The 12,974-nt window shown below is 37.9% G+C and overlaps 1 protein-coding gene across 1 annotated transcript in view; it reads left to right on the top strand.

Moving 5' to 3' along the window:
* LOC123101388 (purine permease 1-like) overlaps positions 1-12,974 on the top strand; it is a 65,201-nt gene that overhangs the window by 6,734 nt on the left and 45,493 nt on the right. The window contains exon 4 of the mRNA XM_044522864.1: positions 9,979-10,087. Within this exon, the coding sequence (XP_044378799.1) occupies positions 9,979-10,087 (109 nt within the window). The remainder of the gene's footprint in view (positions 1-9,978; positions 10,088-12,974) is intronic.

The following is a 12,974-nucleotide window of genomic DNA, read 5'->3' as shown; positions in this document are numbered from 1 at the left end:
AATACGTGCCTTGCTGCCCCTACTGTCACTAGGAAAGGACACCGCAGGATTGAACCCAAAGCTAAGCACTTCTCCCATTGCAAGAAAGATCAATCTAGTAGGCCAAACCAAACTGATAATTCGAAGAGACTTGCAAAGATAACCAATCACACATAAAAGCATTCAGAGAAGATTCAAATATTGTTCATAGATAAACTTGATCATAAACCCACAATTCATCGGTCTCAACAAACACACCGCAAAAGAAGATTACATTGAATAGATCTCCACAAGAGAGGGGGAGAACTTTGTATTGAGATCCAAAAAGAGAGAAGAAGCCATCTAGATAATAACTATGGACTTGTAGGTCTGAAGTAAACTACTCACACTTCATCAGAGGGGCTATGGTGTTGATGTAGAAGCCCTCCGTGATTGATGCCCCCTCCGGCGGAGCTCCGGAAAAGGCCCCAAGATGGGATCTCGTTGATACAGAAAGTTACGGCGGTGGAATTAGGGTTTTGGCTCCGTATCTGGTAGTTTGGGGGTACGTAGGTATATATAGGAGGAAGGAGTGCGTCGGTGGAGCAACAAGGGGCCCACAAGGGTGGAGGGCGCGCCTGGGGGGTAGGCGTGCCCCCCTACCTCGTGCCTTCCTCGTTGATTGCTTGACGTAGGGTCCAAGTCCTCTGGATCATGTTCGTTCCGAAAATCACGTTCCCGAAGGTTTCATTCCGTTTGGACTCCGTTTGATATTCTTTTTCTGTGAAACCCTAAAATAGGCAAAAACAACAATTCTAGGTTGGGGCTCCGGTTAATAGGTTAGTCCCAAAATAATATAAAAGTGTATAATAAAGCCCAATAATGTCCAAAATAGGATATAATATAGCATGGAACAATCAAAAATTATAGATACGTTGGAGGCGTATCAAACATCCCCAAGCTTAATTCCTGCTTGTCCTCAAGTAGGTAAATGATAAAAACAGAATTTTTAATGTGGAATGCTACTTGGCATAATTTTAATGTAATTCATCTTAATTGTGGTATGAATATTCAGATCTGAAAGATTCAAGACAAAAGTTCAATATTGACATAGAAATAATAATACTTCAAGCATACTAACTAAGCAATTATGTCTTTTCAAAATTACATGGCCAAAGAAAGTTATCCCTACAAAATCATATAGTCTGGCTATGCTCTATCTTCACCACACAAAGTATTTAAATCATGCACAACCCCGATGACAAGCCAAGCAATTGTTTCATACTTTTGGTGTTCTTAAACTTTTTCAATCTTCACGCAATACATGAGTGTGAGCCATGGACATAGCACTTTAGGTGGAATAGAATGGTGGTTGTAGAGGAGACAAAAATGGGGGAAGATAGTCTCACATCAACTAGGCGTATCAATGGGCTATGGAGATGCTCATCAATAGATATCAATGTGAGTGAGTAGGGATTGCCATGTAACGGATGTACTAGAGCTATAAGTATATGAAAGCTCAACAAAAGGAACTAAGTGGGTGTGCATCCAACTCGCTTGCTCACGAAGACCTAGGGCATTTTGAGGAAGCCCATCATTGGAATATACAAGTCAAGTTCTATAATGAAAATTCCCACTAGTATATGAAAGTGATAACATAGGAGACTCTCTATTATGAAGATCATGGTGCTACTTTGAAGCACAAGTGTGGTAAAAGGATAGTAGCATTGTCCCTTCTCTCTTTTTCTCTCATATTTTTTTATTTAGGCCTTCGCTTTTTTATGGCCTCTTTAATTTATTTATTTTATTTTTCGTCCGGAGTCTCATCCCGACTTGTGGGGGAATCATAGTCTCCATCATCCTTTCCTCACTGGGACAATGCTCTAAAAATGATGATCATCACACTTTTATTTACTTACAACTCAACAATTACAACTCGATACTTAGAACAAAATATGACTCTATGTGAATGCCTCCGGCGGTGTACCGGGATATGCAATGAATCAAGAGTGACATGTATGAAATAATTATGAACGGTGGCTTTGCCACAAATACAATGTCAACTACATGATCATGCAAAGCAATATGACAATGATGGAGCGTGTCATAGTAAACGGAACGGTGGAAAGTTGCATGGCAATAATATCTCGGAATGGCTATGGAAATGCCATGATAGGTAGGTATGGTGGCTGTTTTGAGGAAGGTATATGGTGGGTGTAGGATACCGGCGAAAGGTGCGCGGTATTAGAGAGGCCAGCAATGGTGGAAGGAAGAAAAGTGTGTATGATCCACATACTCAACCTTAGTCATAAAGAACTCATATACTTATTGCAAAAATCTACGAGTTATCAAAGCAAAGTATTACTCGCATGCTCCTAGGGGGATAGATTGGTAGGAAAAGACCATCACTCGTCACTGACTGCCACTCATAAGGAAGACAATCAATAAATAAATCATGCTCTGACTTCCTCACATAACGGTTCACCATACGTGCATGCTACGGAAATCACAAACTTTAACACAAGTATTTCTTAAATTCACAACTACTCGACTAGCATGACTCTAATATTACCATCTCCATATATCAAAACAATTATCAAGTATCAAACTTCTCGTAGTATTCAACACACTCATAAGAAATTTTTTATTAATCTTGAATGCCTACCATAATTAAAGCAAATTACCAAGCTGTTTTGTAGGACTCTCAAAATAATCTAAGTGAAGCATGAGAGAACAATAGTTTCTATAAAACAAATCCACCGACGTGCTCTAAAAGATATAAGTGAAGCACTGGAGCAAAAACTATATAACTCAAAAGATATAAGTGAAGCACATAGAGTATTCTAACAATTTCCGAATCATGTGTGTCTCTCTCAAAAGGTGTGTACAGCAAGGATGATTGTGGAAAACTAACAAATAAAGACTAAAATAATACAAGACGCTCCAAGCAAAACACATATCAAGTGGTAAATAAAAATATAGCTCCAAGTAAAGTTACTGATGGGAGTAGACGAAAGAGGGGATGCCTTCCGGGGCATCCCCAAGCTTTGGATTTTAGGTGTCCTTATATTATCTTGGAGTGCCATGGGCATCCCCAAGCTTAGACAATTTCCACTCCTTGTTCCATAATCCATCAAATCTTTTACCCAAAACTTGAAAACTTCACAACACAAAACTTAAAGTAGAAAATCTCGTGAGCTCCGTTAGCGAAAGAAAACAAAACACCACTTCAAGGTACTGTAATGAACTCATTATTTATTTATATTGGTGTTAAACCTACTGTATTCAAAATTCTATATGGTTTATAAACTATTTTACTAGTCATAGATTCATCAAAATAAGCAAACAACACACGAAAAACAGAATCTGTCAAAAACAGAACAGTCTATAGTAATCTGTAGCTAACGCAAGATCTGGAACCCCGAGAATTCTAAAATAAATTTCTGGACGTGGGTAATTTATTTATTAATCATCTGCAAAAAGAATTAACTAAATAGCACTTTCCAAATAAAAATTGCAGCAATTCTCGTGAGCGCTAAAGTTTCTGTTTTTTACAGCAAGATTAAAAAGACTTTCCCCAAGTCTTCCCAATGGTACTACTTGGCACAAAGTCTAATTAAACAAAAAAAACATAACCAAAACAGAGGCTAGATAAATTATTTATTACTAAACAGGATCAAAAAGCAAGGAATAAAAATAAAATTGGGTTGCCTCCCAACAAGCGCTATCGTTTAACGCCCCTACCTAGGCATAAAAGCAAGGATAGATCTAGGTATCTTTTGTTGGTAATTCTTTAATGAGACATCTATCACCTTTAGGAGTTTCTTTCCTTTTATCAATAATCAAACTTCTAGGCACAAGATCGAAAAAATCATTAGTAGCAAATGGTTCCTTAATGATAGCAAAAAGATTAGGATGAATACTTATAGATTTCAGATCCGCAGTTTATTTGCTAGAGGATTCACCCTTATTTTTAGGACCATACATAAGCTTGGCAATTTTAGTTGGAGGACTTGGAGTATTCTTTACGGAAGAAAAAGCGTTTCCCAAGTTGGTAATGATACCCACAAGTTTATCGATTCTAGTGGAATCATGATTTATTCTTTCAATAACTATAGGTTCCTTCTCTTTAATATTTTTCAAAATTACTCCTAATTAAATCCATATTGGGTAATTTGGTTGTGGATCTTTTTATCAAAAAATTTAATTAACTCAATGGTAGCAACTTTATTTTCAATAATTTCAAGTTTTTGCTTTACATGCTCCAAAGTTAACATAGTTCCATTAACCAAAAGAGGGGGGTGAGCCAAACAAATCTATCATAGCATTATAGGAATCGAAAGTGTGGCTACCCAAGAAATTCCCTCCGGCAATGGTATCAAGGACATATCTGTGCCAAGGAATAGCACCTACATAAAAATTGCGGAGAAGAATAGAAGTAGATTGCTTCCTGGTAGATCTATTTTGAGCATTGCAAATTCTATACCAAGCGTCTTTTAGGTTTTCTCCTTCCCTTTGCTTAAAATTAAGAACTTCATTTTCGGGAGACAATGGAGAAGATAGGGGACTAGCCATAATGACAAGCAAGCAATCCAACACACAAGCGAACAAGAAACGGGCAAAAAGAGGCAAATAGAGAAAGAGAGGAAGGATGGAGAGATAGAGGGCGAATAAAACGGCAAGGGTGAAGTGGGGGAGAGGAAAACGAGAGGCAAATGGCAAATAATATAATGCGGGAGATAAGGGTTTGTGATGGATACTTGGTATGTCTTGACTTGCAACGGTGCCACAAGTGACTCATTGTCGGGAGTCAAATCTTGACTTGTCTTGCGCGAACCTCCTCAGCAACGGCGCCAGAAATCCTTCTTGCTACCTCTTGAGCACTGTGTCGGTTTTCCCTTGAAGAGGAAAGGGCGATGCAACAAAGTAGCGTAAGTATTTCCCTCAGTTTTTGAGAACAAAGGTATCAATCCAGTATGAGGCCGCGCACGAGTCCCTCGCACCTACACAAACAAATAAATCCTTGCAACCAACGCGATAAGGGGTTGTCAATCCCTACACGGTCACTTACGAGAGTGAGATCTGATAGATATGATAGGATAATATTTTTGGTATTTTTATGATAAAGATAAATAAAAGATGCAAAGTAAAATAAATGGCAAAGGAAATAACTTAGTATTGGAAGATTAATATGATGGAAGATAGACCCAGGGGCCATAGGTTTCACTAGTGGCTTCTCTCAAGAGCATAAGTATTTACGGTGGGTGAACAAATTACTGTTGAGCAATTGACAGAATTGAGCATAGTTATGAGAATATCTAGGTATGATCATGTATATAGGCATCACGTCCGAGACAAGTAGACCGACTCCTGCCTGCATCTACTACTATTACTCCACACATCGACCGCTATCCAGCATGCATCTAGAGTATTAAGTTCAAGAGAACAGAGTAACGCTTTAAGCAAGATGACATGATGTAGAGGGATAAACTCATGCAATATGATATAAACCCCATCTTGTTATCCTCGATGGCAACAATACAATACATGCCTTGCTGCCCCTACTGTCACTGGGAAAGGACACCGCAAGATTGAACCCAAAGCTAAGCACTTCTCCCATTGTAAGAAAGATCAATCTAGTAGGCCAAACCAAACTGATAATTCGAAGAGACTTGCAAAGATAACCAATCATACATAAAAGCATTCAGAGAAGATTCAAATATTGTTCATAGATAAACTTGATCATAAACCGACAATTCATCGGTCTCAACAAACACACCGCAAAAGAAGATTACATCGAATAGATCTCCATAAGAGAGGAGGAGAACTTTGTATTGAGATCCAAAAAGAGAGAAGAAGCCATCTAGCTAATAACTATGGACCCGTAGATCTGAAAGTAAACTACTTACACTTCATCGGAGGGGCTATGGTGTTGATGTAGAAGCCCTCCGTGATCGATGCCCCCTCCGGCGGAGCTCCGGAAAAGGCCCCAAGATGGGATCTCATGGATATAGAAAGTTACGGCGGTGGAGTTAGGGTTTTGGCTCCGTATCTGGTAGTTTGGGGGTACGTAGGTATATATAGGAGGAAGGAGTACGTTGGTGGAGCAACAGGGGGCCCACGAGGGTGGAGGGCGCGCTTGGGGGGATAGGCGCGCCCCCTACCTCGTGCCTTCCTCGTTGATTGCTTGACGTAGGGTCCAAGTCCTCTGGATCATGTTCGTTCCGAAAATCACGTTCCCGAAGGTTTCATTCCGTTTGGACTCCGTTTGATATTCTTTTTCTGCGAAACCCTAAAATAGGCGAAAAAACAGCAATTCTGGGCTGGGCCTCCGGTTAATAGGTTAGTCCCAATAATAATATAAAAGTATATAATAAAGCCCAATAATGTCCAAACAGAATATAATACAGCGTGGAACAATCCAAAATTATAGATACGTTGGAGACATATCAAAGCGCTTGACACAGATGATGGCTTAACTCTCACCCATGGGCAAGTGATCATCAACTAGATCAGCGGGCATACTGTCGTGGAATTGTCACGGCAGATGTCCTAAAGAAAGGACTTAGTCGTAGGGCCATGGCAACTAGGATGCTTAAAGGGGTTAAGCGGGACAAAGGACACGAGAGGTTTTATACTAGTTTGGCCCCTTACGATGAAGGTAGAACCCTACGTCTAGTTGTGTTTGGAATTGCTGGAGTTTCGAAGACCAGGGAGCGAATATGCCTGTCCTGGCTTCGAGTTGTTGTCTCTTGTTTCTTGACCTAAGCCGCCACTGGGTCGTCCCCTTATATACACGGGTTGACGCCTGGCAGCCTACAGAGTCCCGGCCGGCTTATAAAATGTGTCCGGCTCGGTGACTTCTTTTACATGCCTTTCTTTACAAGTCTTTCCTTACAATGGTGGTTTACAATATTGGGCCTTAAGCCGCCTCTAGGCTTAGGCCTTCTATAAGTCTTAATAAACTATCGCTTTGAATGTTACTGGGCTTCTTTTTGTAACCCACCATTGGGGTTGACCCAACCCCTCCTGGGAGGGTCATACCTGGTAGCTATATCCCCAACACATACCTATGCTAAAATAAGCAAAGCGGCTGTCACCTTCTGAAAGGTGTTATGTCGGAGCTCTCCAGCGGCATTCCTCCTTTGCTAAAAAATCCGCTCATGGCTCGCTAGTTTCTCTGCAATGCGTCTGAACAACTCGGTGCTCATCCTAAACTGGTGTCGGAAGTATGACTCGGGGTACACGGGGTTATTCGCAAAATAGTGCCTGGTCAATCTGTTGTGGGCATCGATCCTATCCCTCCAAATTTTCCGCCGACCCATAACCGAACCACCGTGCTTCGGTTTTTTATTGATGTGCATAGCTAGGATCATTGCAAGATCCTCCTCCGCTTCAATATCAAATTCTTCTTCGGAAGAATCATATGACGAACTCATCTATAATGTTCAATTTAAACTAGGCTATAAAAACTACAAAAAACATGCACCAAATTCATGTAAAAATGTGAAGTTGAAGCAATACATACCTTGCAAGCGTTTTCTCGAACATCTTGTGGGTGCCGAGCGGCAGTGGGCGGCCGGGTGCTGTTCGTCGGTGGAATGGCACGCGCGAGGGGCGGCGGATCCTGGAGGGAGAAGGAGGAAGTGGCGGCGGCACGGGGATAGGCCGGGAAAGCTCCGGAATGGTCGCCGAATAGGCCGGGGTGGTGCGGGCGGCGGCGCCAGCGCCTGGGTCGGGGTAGGTGAAAGTCACGAGCGGGCGCTCGAGTGTGCGGCACGTGGTAGCGGGCGCAACAAATAAATGGCGCGCCATGGCGATTTGGACCGCACACTGAACTCTTTATGCCGCGCGCGCGGTTATTATGCGTCCGCTAGAGCTCGGATAGCGATTGCGCGCGCTAAAACCCATAAATTTGCGGCGCGACGTTTTATATAACGCGGTTGTTGGAGATGCTCTTAGTCCTCCTAATTTTGATGAGAATAACCAGAAATCCCGTGGCAACTTACACAAATTATCTGGGCGCAAGTGGAATCTCACTTAGCTAAGGAGAGCTTGCACTCGACTCATGCTGGCTAGGTGTGAGATTCTGTCCTGATCGATCGATTTATCCTTTGACCCAAGGCTGCCGCCTATTCCTCTGTCAGGCCACTGCCGCCGGCGTCAGATATCACCCGGAACAAGCTGCTCTGGTGGCTGCGGAGGGCCCGCGAGCTCGGCGCCCATGTACGATGACACGTTGAGGATCTTGCACTCGACGGCGGGACCGGTGTTGCTGATGAGATGGAGCAGGTTGTGCATGTCCTCGGACAGGAGCGTCTTTCTACTGACATCGTCAAGCTGGATGGAGCGGAAGTTGGCGTCTCTCGCTCGCAGGCCGTCCGTTTTGATGCCCCGACGGGAAGTGGCAGCTGGTGGGCGAGGTGGGTTCTCAATGGATTAATAGGGCTAGCCCACTTAAGAAAAAGTGGGATGGGATGGTTAGTCCCATTTAAGGAATTTCCTATTCGCCGCTCTCTGCGGCAAAAAGTCACAGGTTCGCACAGGCGGTCGATCCGATAGCTTGTATTGGACCGGTCTGTTTAAGCGCTTTCAGCGTTTTCGGTTTTTTACGGTTTTGGGAACCTTCTAGAAGGTTCCTGAACCGGATTTCTTTCTTTTCTGTTTATCTTTTTATTTCTCTTTTTTCTGTTTCTTTTTCCTTTTCTCTCATTGTTTCCTTTTTCTGTTTATTTTATTTACTTAATTCTTTTTTGTTTCTTTTTTCTCTGATTTTCTTTTCTTTTCATTTTCATTTTTCTTTCTCAGATTTCTTTTTCTTTTTCAAAAAATGTTCGCATTTTACAAAGTTTTCTTTCTCAGATTTCTTACCAAAAATGTTCTGTTTTCAAAATTTGTTCATAACTTGCAAAATTTGTTCGACTTGTTTCAAAAAATGTTCATAATTTCACAAAATTTTCTATTTTCAAATATGTGTTCAAAAATTCAAAAAATGTTCATGGTTTAAAACTTTGTTCACCACTTCAAAAAAATTTCATGTTTTAAAAAAAACATTTTTTGCAGTTTAAATTTTTTGTTCGCATAGGCAAAACAAATGTTCAGAAATTCAAAATATCTATGCTCTTTTTCATAATATAGACCATTTTCCTGAATATTTGAAAAAATTTCATCTTCGAGAACATTCGTTTGGAATGTTTCAAAAATTGTTTGCAATTTTTTTAAAAAATCACATCTTTAAAAAATTGTTCATCATTCTAAAAAAATGTTCCTGTTTAAAAAATCATAAATTAAAAAATGTTCCTGTTCTCAGAATTTGTTCACAAATTTAAAAATGATCCTCTGTTTCAAAAGTGTTCACAAATTCAAAAAATGTTCGTATTTTGTAAAAACTTGTTCATGATTGTGAATTTTTGTTTGGAATTTAACAAAATGTTCATATTTTTTTGTTATTTGTTCACAAATTTAAAATATGTTCCTTTTTTAGTTTTTTTCAACAATTCAAAATATTGTTCACATTTTCAAAAAACTTGTTTGTTTTTATCAAAACTGATCGTAATTTTTAAAAATGTTCCTGTTTTTCAATATTTGTCCACAACTACAAAATTGTTCCTTTTTTAAAATTTGGTTACATATTCAAAAAATGCTAAAAAATTAAAACTTGTGTGTGTTCGTAAAAAATGTTCTTGCTTTTAAAAAATATTCAGAAATTACAAGAAAAGATCGAACAAATAAAAAATAATTGGATCTGCTAATGTGACTAGTTCTATTGTATTCGCATTGCCATATCACCACAAGCATCAATCAGGCGTAGTGGTTAGGTACCTCGCTCTACAGGTGGCGTGGTCGTGAGATCGATTCCTTGTTGAAGCTTCGTGTTATTCTTTCATTTTTACACCGCTCGCCGCCTGTGTGGGCCAGCCCAGTCGGGGGGCGCCTTGTGCAAAGCCCCGATTGGTTGCCACAGTAAGCGGCACATAGATGCTCCCCTCATTTAATCCCCTCCCATCTGCAGCCTGACAGGCGAGGCACGCAGCGTGCGCAGCCACGGCCGTCACGTATACTCTTGTCATAGAGATGCGGATCGTGATCGGGTTTACCGCCACGGCCTTCAGCGCCGCCGGGGATGCTTGTGAACAACAATTTCCAAGAAAGTTTTCTCAGCCTTTTTTATAAGATACGATAAGATGGGCCACCACCACACACACACGGGCTATCGATTCACGGCGTGTCCTAGTTGGTATCTTTTGGCAAGCCCGTAAAACCCCATGCGTTTAAAATTATTGCCGCCAACATGGTCTCATTTCCATTCAGAAAATAAAGTCCTTTTACTGGACCCGCTAGATGTCGAACTAGAGGGAAGGGCCCCTAAAATACACATAACAACCCGTGCATTTAGCATTTTTGTGTCAAGTGACTGAAATGATAATTTGGGTAAGTCACTTTTTTAGATCAATTGACAGAGGACATTCATTAACAACAAAACCTGGCTGACCTATATAATCTATCAGTTGATTTTGTGCATTTTAATATAAATCTGCCAACAGTTACAATAAATATAAATTTGCCAACAATTAATAAAAATGCACTTTTATATATTATGCCATAATAAGCATATAACAACAAAATAATTGCAAAGAAGAAATTTTTAATGAAGGGATGGATTAGTGGCATTGGTATTCCATTTAAGTAAAAAAATAAAATAAAAAATTAATATAAATAATGATAGAATTTATCACAATTTTCACATATGTTGTGCTTTTATACAATATATGCAAGAATAAGCATATACGAGTGGATTGTTTTGCCAACAAGAAGTTACCTAAGAAGGAAGGAATTAGTGGCATTGGTATTACCCTAAAAATAAAATAAAATAATGAAGTTTTCTAAGAAAGACTGAATTAGCGGCATTGGTATTATCCTTTCTGTAGAAAGAAAATAAAAATACATAGAATGCTTAAATATGCAAAGAAATTATAATTTCATATAATATGCAAAAATAAAAATTAAATAGTGGATGTTTTGCAAAAAGCAATTTCCATAAGAAGGCAGGAAATAGTGGACTTGGTATTACCCTTAAAGAAGAAACACAAGGAAATAAAGGCTAAAAGTAAATAAAAATAAAAATAAAAATGCTTTCTAGGGAAGAATTAATTAGTTGCATTAATATTGCCCCATGCGTTTAGAATTATTGCCGCCAACATGGTCTCATTTCCATTCAGAAAATGAAATCCTTTTACTGGACCGGCTAGATGTCAAATTAGAGGGAAGGGCCCCTAAAACACTCATAACAACCCGTGCATTTAGCATTTTTTTTGTCAGGTGACTAAAATGATAACTTGTATAAGTCACTTTTTTGATCAATTGACAAAGGACATTCGTTAACAACAATGCTGGCTGACCTATATCATCTATCAGTTGATTTTGTGCATTTTAATATAAATCTGCCAACAGTTACAATAATTATAAATTTGCCAACAATTAATAAAAATGCACTTTTATATATTATGCCAGAATAAGCATATAACAGCAAAATAATTGCAAAGAAGAAATTTTTAATGAAGAAATGGACTAGTGGCATTAGTATTACCCTTCAAGTAGAAAAATAAAATAAAAAATTAATATAAATAATGATAGAATTTTATCACAATTTGCACATATGTTGTGCTTTTATACAATATATGCAAGAATAAGCACATACAAGTGGATTATTTTGCCAACAAGAAGTTCCCTAACAAGGAAGGAATTAGTGGCATTGGTATTACCCTAAAAATAAAATAAAATCATGAAGTTTCTAAGAAAGACTGAATTAGTGGCATTGGTATTATCCTTTATGTAGAAAGAAAATAAAAATACATATAATGCTTAAATTTGCAAAGAAATTGTAATTTTACATAATATGCAAATAAAAATCTAATAGTGGAATGTTTTGCAAAAAGCAATTTCCATAAGAAGGAAATAGTGGCATTGGTATTACCCTTAAAATAGAAACACAAGGAAATAAAGGCTAAAAATAAATAAAAATAAAAATAAAAATGTTTTCTTGGGAAGAATTAATTAGTTGCATTGATATTACCCTTTAAGAAGAAACTAAATTGAAAACTAAAACAAATAATGACATAATTTGCAAACAATTTACACATAAATTATGTATTTTTCAAATATATGCAAGAATAAGCATGTAATATTAGATTTAAAAAAAATCAAAAATTTATAAAATGAAGTGAATTAGTGTCATTGGTATTTTTTTTACTATACTCAGTAGGGAAATGCCACACTGCAATAGTGTCATTGGTATTGCCGTTAAAAAGGAAAGTAAATAAAAAATATAACAGTAACGAAAAAAATTGCACAAAATTTACAAAAAGTGGGCTTTTTATAATATGCTAGAATAAGAAAATAAAGATGGAATATTCGCAAAAAAATCCTAAGAATTAATGAATTAGTGGCAGTGGCATTACCCTTAAATAAGAAATAAAATACAATAAACCTCAAACATTATCAAAATAATGAATTTTTTCTAACAAAGAATGAATTAGTGGCATTGGTATTACCCTTTGAGAGGAAAGGAATTAGAAAGCATAAACAAATAATTGCAAAACTTGCACACAATTTACACAAAAATTGTGTCTTTTATAATTTGCAAGAATGAGAATGTAATAGTGGAACTTTTCCCAAAACATTTTTTTTAAATGAAATGAATTTGTGTCTTCGGTATTACCCCTAAAGAAGAAAGAACAAGAAACAAATAAAATAAATAATGAATATTTTTGCCATAATTTACACAAAAAATATTCTTTTTATAATATGCAGGAATAAACATATAAAAATAGTTTCACAAAACAAAAATTTCTTAAAAGGGAATAAATTAGTGGCAATTGTATTACCCTTAAAGAAGAAACAAAATAAACTAAAACTAATACAAAATAATGAATTTTTTATGGAAGAATGAATTAGTAGCGTTGGTATTACTCTTGAAGAAGAAAAAAAATGAAACAAAAACTAAAACAAAATCAAAA

Source organism: Triticum aestivum, chromosome 5A, assembly GCF_018294505.1.
Source record: "Triticum aestivum cultivar Chinese Spring chromosome 5A, IWGSC CS RefSeq v2.1, whole genome shotgun sequence".
Lineage (NCBI taxonomy): Eukaryota > Viridiplantae > Streptophyta > Magnoliopsida > Poales > Poaceae > Triticum > Triticum aestivum.
This window is presented reverse-complemented; position numbering and strand designations above follow the sequence as displayed.